This window comes from Dunckerocampus dactyliophorus, chromosome 19, assembly GCF_027744805.1.
Source record: "Dunckerocampus dactyliophorus isolate RoL2022-P2 chromosome 19, RoL_Ddac_1.1, whole genome shotgun sequence".
Lineage (NCBI taxonomy): Eukaryota > Metazoa > Chordata > Actinopteri > Syngnathiformes > Syngnathidae > Dunckerocampus > Dunckerocampus dactyliophorus.
In genome coordinates, this window is record NC_072837.1 from 10,862,043 (window position 1) to 10,876,091 (window position 14,049).

General features: G+C 41.4%; 1 protein-coding gene across 3 annotated transcripts in view; it reads left to right on the forward strand.

The window, feature by feature from the left end:
- Positions 1 to 12,512, forward strand: part of opn5 (opsin 5) — a 53,427-nt gene extending 40,915 nt beyond the window's left edge. For all 3 annotated transcript variants that reach the window (XM_054762772.1, XM_054762774.1, XM_054762773.1), the window contains 4 exons: positions 3,313 to 3,483; positions 4,559 to 4,893; positions 4,985 to 5,226; positions 9,205 to 12,512. In XM_054762772.1, the coding sequence (XP_054618747.1) occupies positions 3,313 to 3,483; positions 4,559 to 4,893; positions 4,985 to 5,226; positions 9,205 to 9,271 (815 nt within the window). In that variant the 3' untranslated portion in view covers positions 9,272 to 12,512. The remainder of the gene's footprint in view (positions 1 to 3,312; positions 3,484 to 4,558; positions 4,894 to 4,984; positions 5,227 to 9,204) is intronic.
- The last annotated feature ends 1,537 nt before the right edge of the window (positions 12,513 to 14,049 follow it).

Consider the following 14,049-nt stretch of genomic DNA (forward strand, 5'->3'; position numbering starts at 1 on the left):
AAATTTCTCACACTGGAAGTTTTTGAGGCCATTTGTCCGTTGCAATTCTCTCAAAAATAAATTTAAAATCCTGTCTTTTTTGTAACTCTAAATCTAATGATACACATATTGAACGACTCAAAATGTGTATTGGCAAGTTTATTCCTAAAACGAACAGGAATAACCAGGAGTGAAAGTAACTGGAATGAGTTTTTAGCCCTGAATGAGGAATTACCCTAATTTCCGGTGGATAAGATGCACCCACTAAATTTAGAGAGAAAAACAGATTTGTACATATATAAGCTGCACCAGACTATAAGTCGCACATTTCCACGTCATAAAATGGCATATTGTGGCGCGCACGAGTCCGTAAGGACCAGGTAACTCTTTGTTTGGCAGGAGCCAATCATGAGTCCAATTTTTACTTTAAATACATTTTTTTGTGGATTCACTAATGTACTTAGTGTCAACATTCTATTAGCATAAATGCCATGTGGCTATATTTCTTATCCTGTAATTTCCGGTGTATGAGCCGCTACTTTTTTTGTAAACTTTGAACCCTGCGGCTTATACAGTGGTATGGCTAAATTCTAATCTTGTCCTTTACTTCGGAACTATTACTAATCGTTTAAGTACTGTGCCGCTCGCCAAGAAGCTTGTCAACCCGTTGGAAAACGCAGGAGGCCATTGCTCAGTATAACAATCTGACTCATGGTGTCATCTTACAAAGAACGCTAACATCATCACACAGCAACTTAACACTCAAAAGGTAGCTAAGAAATACAAGTACCAATACGAGTTTAAAATAAAAATCAACAAATATTTTAACAGTTTCCCATCATGCCAGAGGAGCCACCCTCTGGGCAGCAACTTCCCAGTGAAGTTCCCACGAGGTGAACATCCATGGATGAATAGATACTTGATAAGTAAGTTTCTACCAAGACATGGATTGTGTATGCATGGGATGGGTGCAGTGTGACCACCCAGAGTTCCTGTCCCTCATAAAGAAATGCATCAAATGCATTACATCTTCTGTGGGATTACTGCAAGCATTGAATAATTACAAACAGACTATTGATCAAAGATTTCTCAGACTGCTTTTTATGAGGTAAGACCGAGGCTTGACATACTTGAGAACCCTGGGAGACTTATTCCATTGCTGTTTCCCAGAATCACATCACATTCTTGAGGAATTCTGATTATGTTTGGAGGACAGAAGAGGACAGAGTCAAAGGAAGAAGCAGCTGACGTGTTTGCACCATCACAGACCATTGGATTAGATACGTACATCAATTACACACGGGGTCCAAACACATGCTGATTCATTTTTGTTGTTACGGAACAAGCTGCTCGTTAATTATCGAAGTTTACAATCTGTAATGGTTCTCAGTAAAATTGCCTCAGACGTGCCTGTAAGCACCGATGCAGCTGTAGTTCCCAACTAAGTGTCTTCCCAACTAAGTTCATTGAAACCTAATCACACGTAAGAACACGGCCAGCCCTCACCACAGTTTGCCAAAACCACACTCAAAACTTGTGGTCGTTATCTGGTGTGATGAAGTTGCGTATTCACAAAACTTGACCTGAAAGTTAAATTCTAAAGGACAATAGTCGTTGGAGCCAATCAGTCCATCCTCAATGCTTATTTTGTAGTTCAGTCACTGTTAAAAGTAAAGTTTTTTGGGTCTACTTTTTATTTTGTTACAGTTGATATATCTTCGTCTACTGCTGTTTCATTGTGGAGCATTCACCTCGCTGTTGCTGCTTTCACCTGCAGAGTAAGAGTAAGAACGGTTTACTTTACAATAATCCCTCATTAATCGCGGGTGATTGGATCCACACCCGACCGTTTTAAGTGAATTTCCGCAAAGTAGGATTCTTTATTTATAAATGGAATATTTTTGTAGCTAAAACCATTTAAAACCTGTTTAGGACCTTCTAAATTAGTTTTTTTAACATTATTAGAGCCCTCGAGACATGAACTAACACCGCTATAGTCCCCTCTACACTCGTATTACCCAATATAGTAGACATAATAAGAGTAAATAGGCCATTTAAGACATAAATAACTAGTGCTTAAGTGTGTTGCAATAAATGTGTTCTCTAGGGGAGCTGAGTTGGGGACAGACAGGAAGTGACATTGGGGGTTCGGAGTTTTGTTTTAGCTTCGTGTGGGTTACTGCAGCAACAGTAGCCCCTATTTTTATTAGGCGTTATTGTGTCTGTTGTAAGATAATTCAGGGGCGGCATCTTGGTGGTAGAGTGGTCATCTCCCAACCTGAAGGTTGCAGGTTCGATCTTCCGTCCTCCCATGATCATGTCCAAGTATCCTTGGGCAAGATACTGCGACGCCCAGTTGCTCCTGATACTGCGTCATCAGTAGGTAAATGTGTTAACGGTGTCAAAGCGCTTTGAGTGCCTTGGAGGTGGAAAAGCGCTATTTACCATTTACCATAATTCAAACCTGCAATAAACGCCTGTTAAAAGCCAGTAAAGCATTACAGCAACATTACTGACACCGAGTGAGCCCTGCCCCCTAAGGCTTTAAACCGAGGGAAAACACTCATGTTCTTCTCATTCATGTTGTAAAAGCAGGACTGGATCCTGAACAGTTTGACCGACTTTAACTAACCGTTTTTTATGCTTAAATGCATATAGTGGTTACTTCCGAGCTAAAAATGTGTCATGGCCAAGTTTGCATTGACAGACTTTGTGCATTCAACATAACATACAGATACATAAGCTGTGTAGTGCCTGGTCTCTTGAGTCTGTTCATGTGCATACTGTACATCAACCCCAGTAATCCAGAGAGAAAGACTATACTTGAGATTCCGATGTGGCCTAACATTTGTCTGCCTGTTTCTTTCATTTATTATAACAGCAAGATCTGCAAAAGTGTTGTTGGACATGCACACAGCTTTTTGGACTTTGTCTTTGATAGTGGCATACCATGCATTCATGTTTTAGTAATGTACCTTATGTGACTAAAAGGGGTCAAATCTGATATAACATGCAGTATGAGGGTTTTTTTGTAGAGAGTTTATTATTGCTTACTTTTAAGCCTTGGCTGACCACAGCGCAGATTAAAATTCATGCATTATCTTTTTCATCAAGAATACATCTGTGCTAATTGACAATGAGACAAGAAGTGAAACTAATCTTATTTCCCGCATTTGTATTCTGCCCTGCCTACTCCTTTTTGTCCTCTGCATTACACCACCATTATCCTTGTCAAAACACCTTTCTATTCTTTTTCCCATTATCTCTTTTCTGTTTGTGTGTGGTCTTCTGTTATTCTGTTGCATCCCTTATTCCGCTACCCCCTGTCCTTAGTGACAGGAAAGCCCTTTTTTGTTGTTTCTAGTTTTTCCCATCGCTGGTTGTTTGGGTGGGAGGGCTGTCAGTTCTACGGCTGGGCAGGCTTTTTCTTTGGATGTGGGAGCCTCACCACGATGACCATGGTCAGCCTGGACAGATACCTCAAAATCTGCCATCTAAGATATGGTACGTAAAGTTTTATGTCTTAACCTCTTCAACTCGGGGCTTGAGAAGCTTGCTAGAAAAATACATATTCAAATAAATAAGGTTTGGTACAGGTTTGGAGTTATCCATCGTACTGTGTGGTCTATGAACAAGTAAACCACACACACAAAATGAAGATACCGTAAATTCCGGTGTATAAGCCACACCGGTGTATAAGCTGCACATGTCCACGTCATAAAGGGGCATATTGTGGCACGCGCGAGTCCGTGAGGGCCAGTCAACTCTTTATTTGACAGGAGCCAATCATAAGCTATGAATAAACTCACGACGAGCTTGTCAACCCACTGGAAATTGCAGGAGGTCATTACTCAATATAACAGTCTAACTCACAGTGTTATCTTACAAACAACATTAAACATCACACAACAACTAACACTCAAACGTTATACCTCTGAAATATAGAAACATGCACCAATACGAGTTTTATATGAAAAAAACAACACTTTAAACAGTTCCCATAATGCATTTCGTTTTAGAAAACCATTTCATTGGAGGACAGCATAGAAAGCATAGAAAATGGCGCTGCAATGCTGCTTCTGTCCGCCAGAGGGAGCCAGAGGACCCGGAGCCCAAAGCAAAAAGAGGGAAGCTTACATCACTACAGTGCCCCAATGAATGTGTTGCTCAGACGCAATGCCTTATGGGAAAACATTAAAATGTTGGGGGGGGTTACATTTTAAAGTCATTGGGACATGTTTGTATATTTGTACATACGCCTTTTGAGTATTAAGTTGCTGTGTGATGAATTTAGTGCTGTTAGTAAAGTGTTCTTTGAAAGATGACACCGTGAGTCACACTGGTATGTTGTTATCCTGGTATATGTACTGACCTCCACTGACTTCCAATGGGTTGACAAGCTTGTTTTGAGTGCACTGAGTGCATAGCTCGTGATTGGCTCCTGCTACACACACACGCAGGAGCGGCTTAACATCCAACAGTGCAAAATGTAAATTCTTGCAATTTTTCAACTGGTCTTAACATCAGGAGTGTATGTTTGTATTGTACCTTGACTTGTACTTCTTTCTTTCATTCATAGGCACATGGTTGAAACGGCATCACGCCTTCTTGTGCTTGTCGTTTGTGTGGATGTATGCAGCGTTCTGGGCCACCATGCCCCTGGTAGGTTGGGGAAGCTACGCTCCAGAGCCATTTGGGACCTCCTGCACGCTGGACTGGTGGCTGGCACAAGCTTCTGTGTCGGGCCAGACTTTTGTCATGGCTATCCTCTTCTTCTGTCTTGTCCTACCGACTGGCATCATAGTCTTTTCCTATGTGATGATCATCTATAAGGTCAAGTCTTCTGCAAAAGAAATCTCACACTTTGATGCCCGAATCAATAACAGCCAAAACCTTGAGATGAAACTCACAAAGGTGTGTAAAAGAAAATGGAAATATCAATAGATCGATATGTATTGTCATTTATCACAGTAAGGCTTAGTAAGTTGTACTTGTTCACATTTAGGTGGCAATGCTGATCTGTGCAGGCTTCTTGATAGCCTGGATCCCGTATGCAGTCGTGTCGGTGATATCTGCGTTCGGGGAGCCGGACTCAGTTCCCATCCCGGTGTCTGTTATTCCTACTCTGCTTGCCAAGTCCTCGGCAATGTACAACCCAATCATCTACCAGGTGGTAGACCTGAAGAACTCTTGTTCATCTGCCTGTTTGAAGGTCATGGGGAAACGCAAGCATTTTCGAAAGTCCAGGTAAGGTGATGATCGATCGATTTGAAGGCTGAATAGTTTTATAATGTCTAAAATTTATTTCCCCATAAGACATAAATGACACAGTGGAAGTCGTTTAAGTCGATGCCCCACTGGCTGACATCAGATTCAGTTCCAGAACCCTCCCCTTCTCTCGACAATTGCCATTGTTCATTTGCTACGGGAGCTAGCAAGCTAAATACTCAATGGAAAATCCAGGTTTAAGGCCTAAATCCTTTAAATTAGAAAATATATGGGTACTTGCCACAAATGAATGATATGTTAACCGATAGAACAGATGGTGCAAGTCTCAACTATGGTGCGTTCAAGGACCAACGGACCAAGTGCAAAATATCAATGCTTGATGAAAAAACAATATCAGTGAAGCATAAAACATAAACATGTAAAAATTGTGGATTTTTTTAACAGTGGTACAGTACATGCATGCTGTACATTTCACAAATCAAGTCAAATTATTACCGATTTAGGGTTAATGAGATGTGTGCTGTGACCCATTTTTGCTTGTTTGTTTGTCGAAAGGAGGTATTTTTACATTGATGGCTCTGTGCGTAGTTTTAGGAGGGTGAATATGAGATTCGGAGCAGTAAAAGTGCTAATGCTGGTATCTTGAATTACCCAGTTTTGTAGAAATATCAAGGATAAGCGCAGGTATACTGTATTAGCCCTCCTAATTGAAGTTACAATTCATTGTGCGATGTGCAGTCTAGGTATGTAGTATGTGCTTTTTAACCACCTATAAAGGCCCTGTCCTTGACGATTTAGCCAGCGTACGCCAACGTATGAAAAATTTGGCCAATACGCTGGCGTAAGTCGAATAATTTATGGGTAGCTTTTGTATAAGTTACGAGCACGCTGAAGCACGCCGGCATACGTCGTAGTATGTCCAAGTTGTCCAAAAATTTTGTGCATGCACAAAACTTTTGACGTATGTCAACGTATGATTCATACGTCCCACATACGCGGGCAATAAGTTATGCGATCGTTGACGCCCGTTCACACATGTTATTTGCAAGTTACGCACAAGTCGTAATACGTCAACATACCTTGAGATAGAACTGTGTCTTCTTGGCTCTCTTCTTGGCAAGCGTTGGCTGAGAGGAGATAGAGACCGCTGGGGAAGCAGCTTCCGACACCACTGACGATGCCTGAGAGGCGTTAGAACCTGCGTCATCTCCATCAGAGTGAGAGTGGGAGGGTGTGGGTGGTGATGGAGCCCTCCGTCTCTGCCCTGATACTTCTTGGCAGCGGTCTTCGAAATTTTCTTCGGCATGATGGTGATGTTGACACTGCGATGTCTAGTGAGGTTATGATTTGCATCATCAAGTAGCAGCCTTTTTATAGGCTACGGCACGTGATCGTCGGCCATATGCTGCCGTGCGATTTGCATAAGTTAGACTGGCGTTGAGCTTAAGTTGTGAACGCCGGCAACACGCTACGCATTCGTTGGTATAAGTTGTCTATAGGTTATAGAAACATTCTATATAAGATACTAATACGTCATGTATACGTCGAACTCGTTATGAATACGCTATGTATACGCCCAAAATTGAAAAAAACGTCGACAGTTCAACGTATGCCATCAAAATGATCACGTCGGGAATGCGCTGGCTAAGTCGTCAAGGTGTGACAGGGCCTTAAGTACTACTTAGATTGCTGTTGTTCCACAAATGTCATTGTGATATGAAGGAAATGAAATGGGTGCCAGTACAAAACTCTGTGGAACTACACATGGTAATTGGTGATAAATGCTGTCAAATTCCTTCTTCAAATTTGATTCTGGGAACAGAAAACTTTGAGTGGTAAGTTTGGAATCCAAACTGAGTGGGATGCAGGATGTTATTGCTATTATTGAAGTGATTAAAGATATTTCTGTCATCCATTTTCTATTACTTTGGAGGTAATGGCCAAAAGTCCGGCCTGTTTATTATCAGATATTATTTTGCACACATTTAGGCACTACTGTGAACATCTGCAGCTATTCTGCGCCGAATAACATCCATTCCTGCAACAACACACTCGACAAATACAGAGGACACGCTGTTACGTTGCCGAAGTGTCTTTCGTGTGATTTTATCTTGAAAAGTGGTCATGTCAAAGTAAAATGTTCAAACAGAACCTGGCCCTTCTTCAATCCCAGTCGTTAAATGGGAGAATGACATGCCAATAAGCACTTGTGTTTGACAAACTAATTCCACCCGTCATAAAATGTCATGCACGTCCATGCTTTCCCACTGAACTATAATCTATTTGTAGATTGTAGGTACATTATGTAAGTGTGTAATTTGCATGTCATTTTTATAGACGCTGTGGGAGATTAAAAAAAAAGTGAGCAGAAAATATGGAACGCAAAACAAATGTGTTTAGAAGTACAAATTTATTCTCTTGGTTCTTTTTGTGCTTTTTTTTTTTTGGTGTCGCAAGCAAGACGGAGCCACCAGGTGTTAAATGAAACAGTAATACTGTAAGTAAGAGAACCTTACTTTTATCCCTGTGGTTGTCTTGCACACTGGAAGGGGCGTTTCAAAGGAGGCTTAGTGGGAGGATGGACCACTACACTGCTTAGTTATCACTGTCCATTTCATAGGTGCTGATCCTTTCACATGTTCAAAAACATCGTCTTGACCCTTGATGATGGCCGTGGGGGTTTGAGCGGCTTAGACAGCCAATGTTGGCCAGCATTTTGCATTTTACAATGTCTAATTCCTTTCAGTTGACGCACTGCAAACAAAATTGACATTCTTCACCCTACGTATTTTTCGCCTATGTTTCTTCCACAGTGCGCAGGTGACTGGTTCCCTTTCTCTTTTTGTACAGTATTAAAAATTTGTGGCACAGTGACCACAGTGATTGGTCTTGCACCGCCAGTTCACCTGGCACGTTGCCCCTTTTCCTTGGCCAGGTGTGGGAGTTTGTTGTCGACGAAGTGTGTCCTTATTTCCCTCCTTGGCTCCCATATGTCAGTGATCCTCGACCCCCGGGCCGTGGGTCATTTGGTACCGGGCCGCACAGAAAGAAAAAATAATTTCCATGATGTTTTATTTTGAAAAGTGGCCGGATTCTCTCTGTTACATCTGTCTCACTTGACGCATGTCCATTGTGCGTATGCTAACTTTCTCTCGCCGCACAGATAGACTACTACTGTATTTTACCATTTTTCTTTCGCCTCATATTTGGTCTCAAATGCTGATACTATGTGGGAATGCATAAAGGTAAGTTTTGATGACTTATTGAGTGCTAATGTGCACATTTGTCTCAAGTGAATTCATGGTAGCACACTGCCTTTTACCTCTGGAAATCTCTCTGGAAAAACTCCAGAGATAAGATAAATTTGTCGGCAACCACTTACATCGACATCAGTCAGCCAGTCCAAGGGGCGTCGACATAAAGGGGGTCCACTGTACTTCCAAAACAGGTGGACTAAGGTTGATTTGAGACTAAGGTCATTTGAGTCTGTGTGGCTGAAACATCTGCCACTTAAAGGATAATTGGCAAATGAGCTGACCATATTATGGGCCTGCAAGCAAATCTTATTAACTATTATTCCGCCGCAATTTCTTCTTTGGGAAGAGCAGCTTTACGAGGTTGTTCTGCTTGGGGGATCTTTCATGTTGTCTCCAATCATTATCCCAATAAAGCCATGACCTGATTAGAGACATGTTCAGATGCTCCAATGCTTCATGCAACGACTGTTATTGGATGTCTGTCATTGCATTTCAGTGACGCTGGGAAGACTTGAATTGTTTGCAATTAGTCTGATTGAAGCCAGACTTTTAAAGTAGTAGGAGTGAAATGACCATAATGGAATCTCTGGAAGTCCTGTTGTATTACTTATTCAATCATAAAATATCACTGACTGTCGACGCTCAGTTTTAGAATAGGTTTTGCCTGTGTAGACTGCATTTAGAGGTGAAAACAACAAGAAAACCAGAGAGCTTGATTGTGTGTTTATTGTTCCTGCAGGTTCTACGCAATAACTGGCACGTTAAAGGAAACGCCAGCAGCCAAAGAAACTCACATCGAGATGTGAGACGGACTGTTTCCTGCTTGCCACTTTTACTTGGACAGTTTGCTTTCTCCCCTGCCCGATCACACGCTGCCTCACCATCTACGTTGACATGACCAACCGCTCACCTTTGTTCCTGCTTGACACCTACACTCAATCTCTTCCTGCAGCTCCTCACCTCCTTCCTTGAAAAAAAAAACAAAAAACATCAAACTTGCCAAGAGGTTTGGATGTACAAGTGATGTGTTGTGCAATGTTTGACTCAGTTTTGCAGTGTAGTACACATACTATCACCCTATAGAAAATTGTAGGCGTGTTGAGTCCCTAAATTATTGTTCCTGAACAAAATCGTGACTCAGGTTGGAAAAAGTTTTGCAAACATAGGAACGTTTCACCTGTAGTGTGGAATCAAATGAAAAGTAAGTGTATATAAATATATGGTTTCCCTTTGTTACACCAAAATCAAAGTTTACGTGAAACTGTACTTTAAATAGTTTGTACAGGCTATTGTCTTTTATGTGGATTCTGTGCAAACATATATTTAAAATGGCACTGCACGCCAGCAGATGAATGTGAGCCGAATCGGTGAAACCGACTGGGGCACCAGGGTATTGCCCCAATGCAGCACTGATGAGACAGAGAGAGCGAGCGTACCTGTAAAAAGCCTTCACTGGAAAACATACAAACATGTGAGTGCACTTTAATTGCAAAAACACCTAGTATGCATTAGAAACTGTCTGGTTTCACCCGTAGATGTTGTGGATAGTCACAGTGAAGTGGACTGACAATACAACTCAATAACAGCACACTACAAAGAGTGGACATCTAAACGAGATTGGATATCTGAAATCAAGACAAGGTAAGGTAATGTGTGTACAGTAGATGCTCGATTTTCACGGAGGTTGCAATCTGGCACACTGGCAAATGGTAATTGATACACCCACTTTAAAGCTTGACGTCCTTCCCCGATTCCGGATCAACATTTGCAATAAAAGTGACTAGTATTTAGATTCAGAACTCCAGAACCTTCCCCCGTCTCTCTTCAGTTACCATTGTAGGGCTGCATGCCGTTGACGTGCAAGATACTGAACCTCCAGTTGAGCGCTATACTGTACAAGTGAAAGGCTGTTTAGCATTTGTTCACTCGTGTGAACACGGAAATATGCCTCACACACTTATTAAACACATTTGTATTAAACACATTTGAAGTATAAAACGTATAGCTACTCACCACCAATGAATGATAATGTAACGTGAAAAATAAACATTAGGAATTGGAGTCACTGTGTAGCTTTTAGCGTGGTTGTCAGGCTAGCGCTAGAGGCTAGCAGGCTCCAAGCCACGTCTACATAATCCACACTGCTGGCCTGTTGCGATTCCAGTAACGACTCCCGATAGTGTTTTTGCAGGTTTTGAGGCTGGATTGACTGTCAAAGCTAGTGCCTCCATAACCAGACAGACTTTTGCGTCACACGGCACAAAACTGTGGTGCGTTCAAGGAACAAAGTGCGAAATCTCAACCCTATATTTTACTTTCAGTTTACTATTTGGGGTAATATGAGTGTAAAGGTGACAATTGGAGTGTTATTTCATGCCTAGAGGGCTCTTATCATGTTAAAAACTATATTTAAAAGGTCATAAACAGGTTTCCTATGCTCTGACTACAAAAATATTACATTTAGAAGTAAGTAAACCTAATCAGTGTCAGGTCTGGAACCGATTAACCGCAATAAAAACAAATTACAGTCAGTCCCCTTAAAAAGCAAATTAGACTTGTTCAACATGGAAAGAAAACACGGAATAACCACTTTTTGACCTTGATTTCAGATGTTCAAACTAGTTTCCATTTCCACTTCAGTACCCATTGATGGTAATGGGTACAGTTATTACCCTTTGGTACTTTGCTGTCCTTGTGCATTGCATACAGAAGCGTGTTCGTTCAATGTATCTGCTTAATTGCTTTTCAGTGTCGCTGAAAAATGACGTCGGTGTGTTATCTATTGGGCTAAAGCCTGCTTAATCTGGGAATAATGGCCTTGGGCAAAATAAATGCAATCCCTACAAAATAGGGATTGGGAAATTGGTAATATTTGTCCGCAGTGAGGCTTATGATTCTTACAGTGCACAATTGCAATGATCAAACCTTCAGGAATAAAGGCTGTGAAGGATCATCGACAGGTATTTTGTACGACAGATGCATTACGGTATGTTGCACTGAAACATGCTGTTGTCTATACAGTACTTAAATGCACTGACAATCATTGACGCTAAACGTTTGCGGATAAAAGAAATAGAACGTCTGGGCACGTTTTGATGCTGCAATTGTACTGAATTACCATTTCGTCCTTCTTCCATTGGTGTGTTTAAATGGACGGCGATGTTTGAATCGTTACCCAACTAAGGCGATGTTAGGTTTCGCCTAAATGAGGCCAAATTCGGAGTAAAGCAATAACTGGATTAGGACGTTTGTTTATACAGTAAATCATTGTCATCCTCAAGACATAACTGGTATGATTCATGCTGGCGTGACAAACTGCATAATGGATGAGTTATTGTGTGAAATATGACAGATGACCTTATTTAAAACAGGGTAGCTGGGCTTTTGCTGACCGTGTAAATAAAAATGTTACTTTCACAGGGCTGGTTCTTTCCTCATGCTGACATGCTTGAGTGCTGCTGTGATGGAGATACATGAGGCTGGAGATGTTTTCCTCCTTTGTTGGTTTGTTTACTTGCCCAAGCTGTGTTTACGGTCCGTATTTAACAATATATGCTTTTGTGCTGTTGTATCTGCACTCTTACGGTGAGGGTTGGGTTAGGGTAGTGTTCCGGATTAGGGCGTAGGTTACCAAATGTCACGGTTATGCTAGTTGATACTAGTTAGTTGATCTCAAGGTACAAGGGTTTGAGTGAGGGTTACCAAATGCCACTGTTATACTAGCTAGTTGAGCATAAGGTACAAGGTTAGGGTTACCAAATGTCACTGTTATACTAGCTAGTTAAGCTTAAGGTACAAGATTAGGTTTAGGGTTACCAAATGTCACTGTTGTACGAGCTAGTTGAGTTTAAGGTCCAAGGTTAGGGTTGGGGTTTAGGGTTTGAGTGAGGGTTACCAAATGCCACTGTTATACTAGCTAGTTGAGCTTAAGGGACAAGGTTAGGTTTCGGGGTTAGGGTTACCAATTGCCACTGTTATACTAGCTAGTTGAGCATAAGGTACAAGGTTAGGGTTACCAAATGTCACGGTTATGCTAGCTAGTTGATCTCAAGGTACAAGGTCTTAAATAAATAAATAAATAGTCTAAAATCCAATCATTTTAATTTGAGGCCTTAAAATGTCTCAAATTATCTCAAAATCGTATAAAATGTCTGAAATACGATTAGGAAGATCTTCAAAATGTATTCACACTACTTTCATTTAAAACAAATGCAGAAACTTCAGTCTTGCTTTTGAATGTTTCGCTTTTTGAGGATGTTATAACATACGTACCAGAAACATACAGCAGTGTGGATGGGAAATAGGTCCTAAATTGTGTTCATTGTGGTCTTTAAAAAGCCTTACATTTTTCTTGAAACTTGCAGAGACCCTGGTTAGGGTTCGGGGTTGGGTTTACCAAATGTCACTTGTACGAGCTAGTTGAGCTTAAAATACAAGGTTAGGGTTCGGGGTTATGGTTATCAAATGTCACAGTTATACTCGGTACTTGAGTTTAAGGTACAAGGTTAGTGTTATGGTTGAGGTTGGGTTTAGGTTGGGGTTACCAAATGTCACTGTTATACTAGCTAGTTAAGCTTAAGGTACAAGATTAGGTTTAGGGTTACCAAATGTCACTGTTGTACGAGCTAGTTGAGTTTAAGGGACAAGGTTAGGGTTGGGGTTTAGGGTTTGAGTGAGGGTTACCAAATGCCACTGTTATACTAGCTAGTTGAGCTTAAGGGACAAGGTGTCATGATACGTTGAAGCTGTCGTCAGGTTGACCCCCAGGGTGCAGAGAGAAGGCGGCAAAGTGCAAAAATAAAAGTAATTTTATTGCACAGGACAGGAACAAACTAAAAGTGACAGAGGAAAAACTCTGTGGGAAAAATATTACAAACTATAAACAGGTAGGTGACAGCACGGAAAAATCAACGATGGAAATGACAACAACAATGAACCAGCGCGGCGCATACGACGGCGCTGGTCTTTTAAGTGTCAGTGATTAGTATTGAACGCAGCTGTGCGGCCACCAGGCGTGGAGTGGCAGTTCCTTCCACCACCCCGGAAGCATCGCTTGCCAGAATAATGGCGCAGGACAGGAAGTACACGCTCCTGTCCTGCGAAGCGTGACACAAGGTTAGGGTTTGGGGTTAGGGTTACCGAATGCCACTGTTATACTAGCTAGTTGAGCATAAGGAACAAGGTTAGGGTTCGGGGTTAGGGTTACCAAATGTCACTGTTATACTAGCTAGTTGAGCATAAGGTACAAGGTTAGGGTTCGGGGTTAGGGTTACCAAATGCCACTGTTATACTAGCTAGTTGAGCATAAGGTACAAGGTTAGGGTTCGGGGTTAGGGTTACCAAATGTCACTGTTATACTAGCTAGTTGAGCATAAGGTACAAGGTTAGGGTTCGGGGTTAGGGTTACCAAATGTCACTGTTATACTAGCTAGTTGAGCATAAGGTACAAGGTTAGGGTTACCAAATGTCACTGTTATACTAGCTAGTTGAGCATAAGGTACAAGGTTAGGGTTACCAAATGTCACTGTTATACTAGCTAGTTAAGATTAAGGTACAAGATTAGGCTTAGGGTTACCAAATGTCA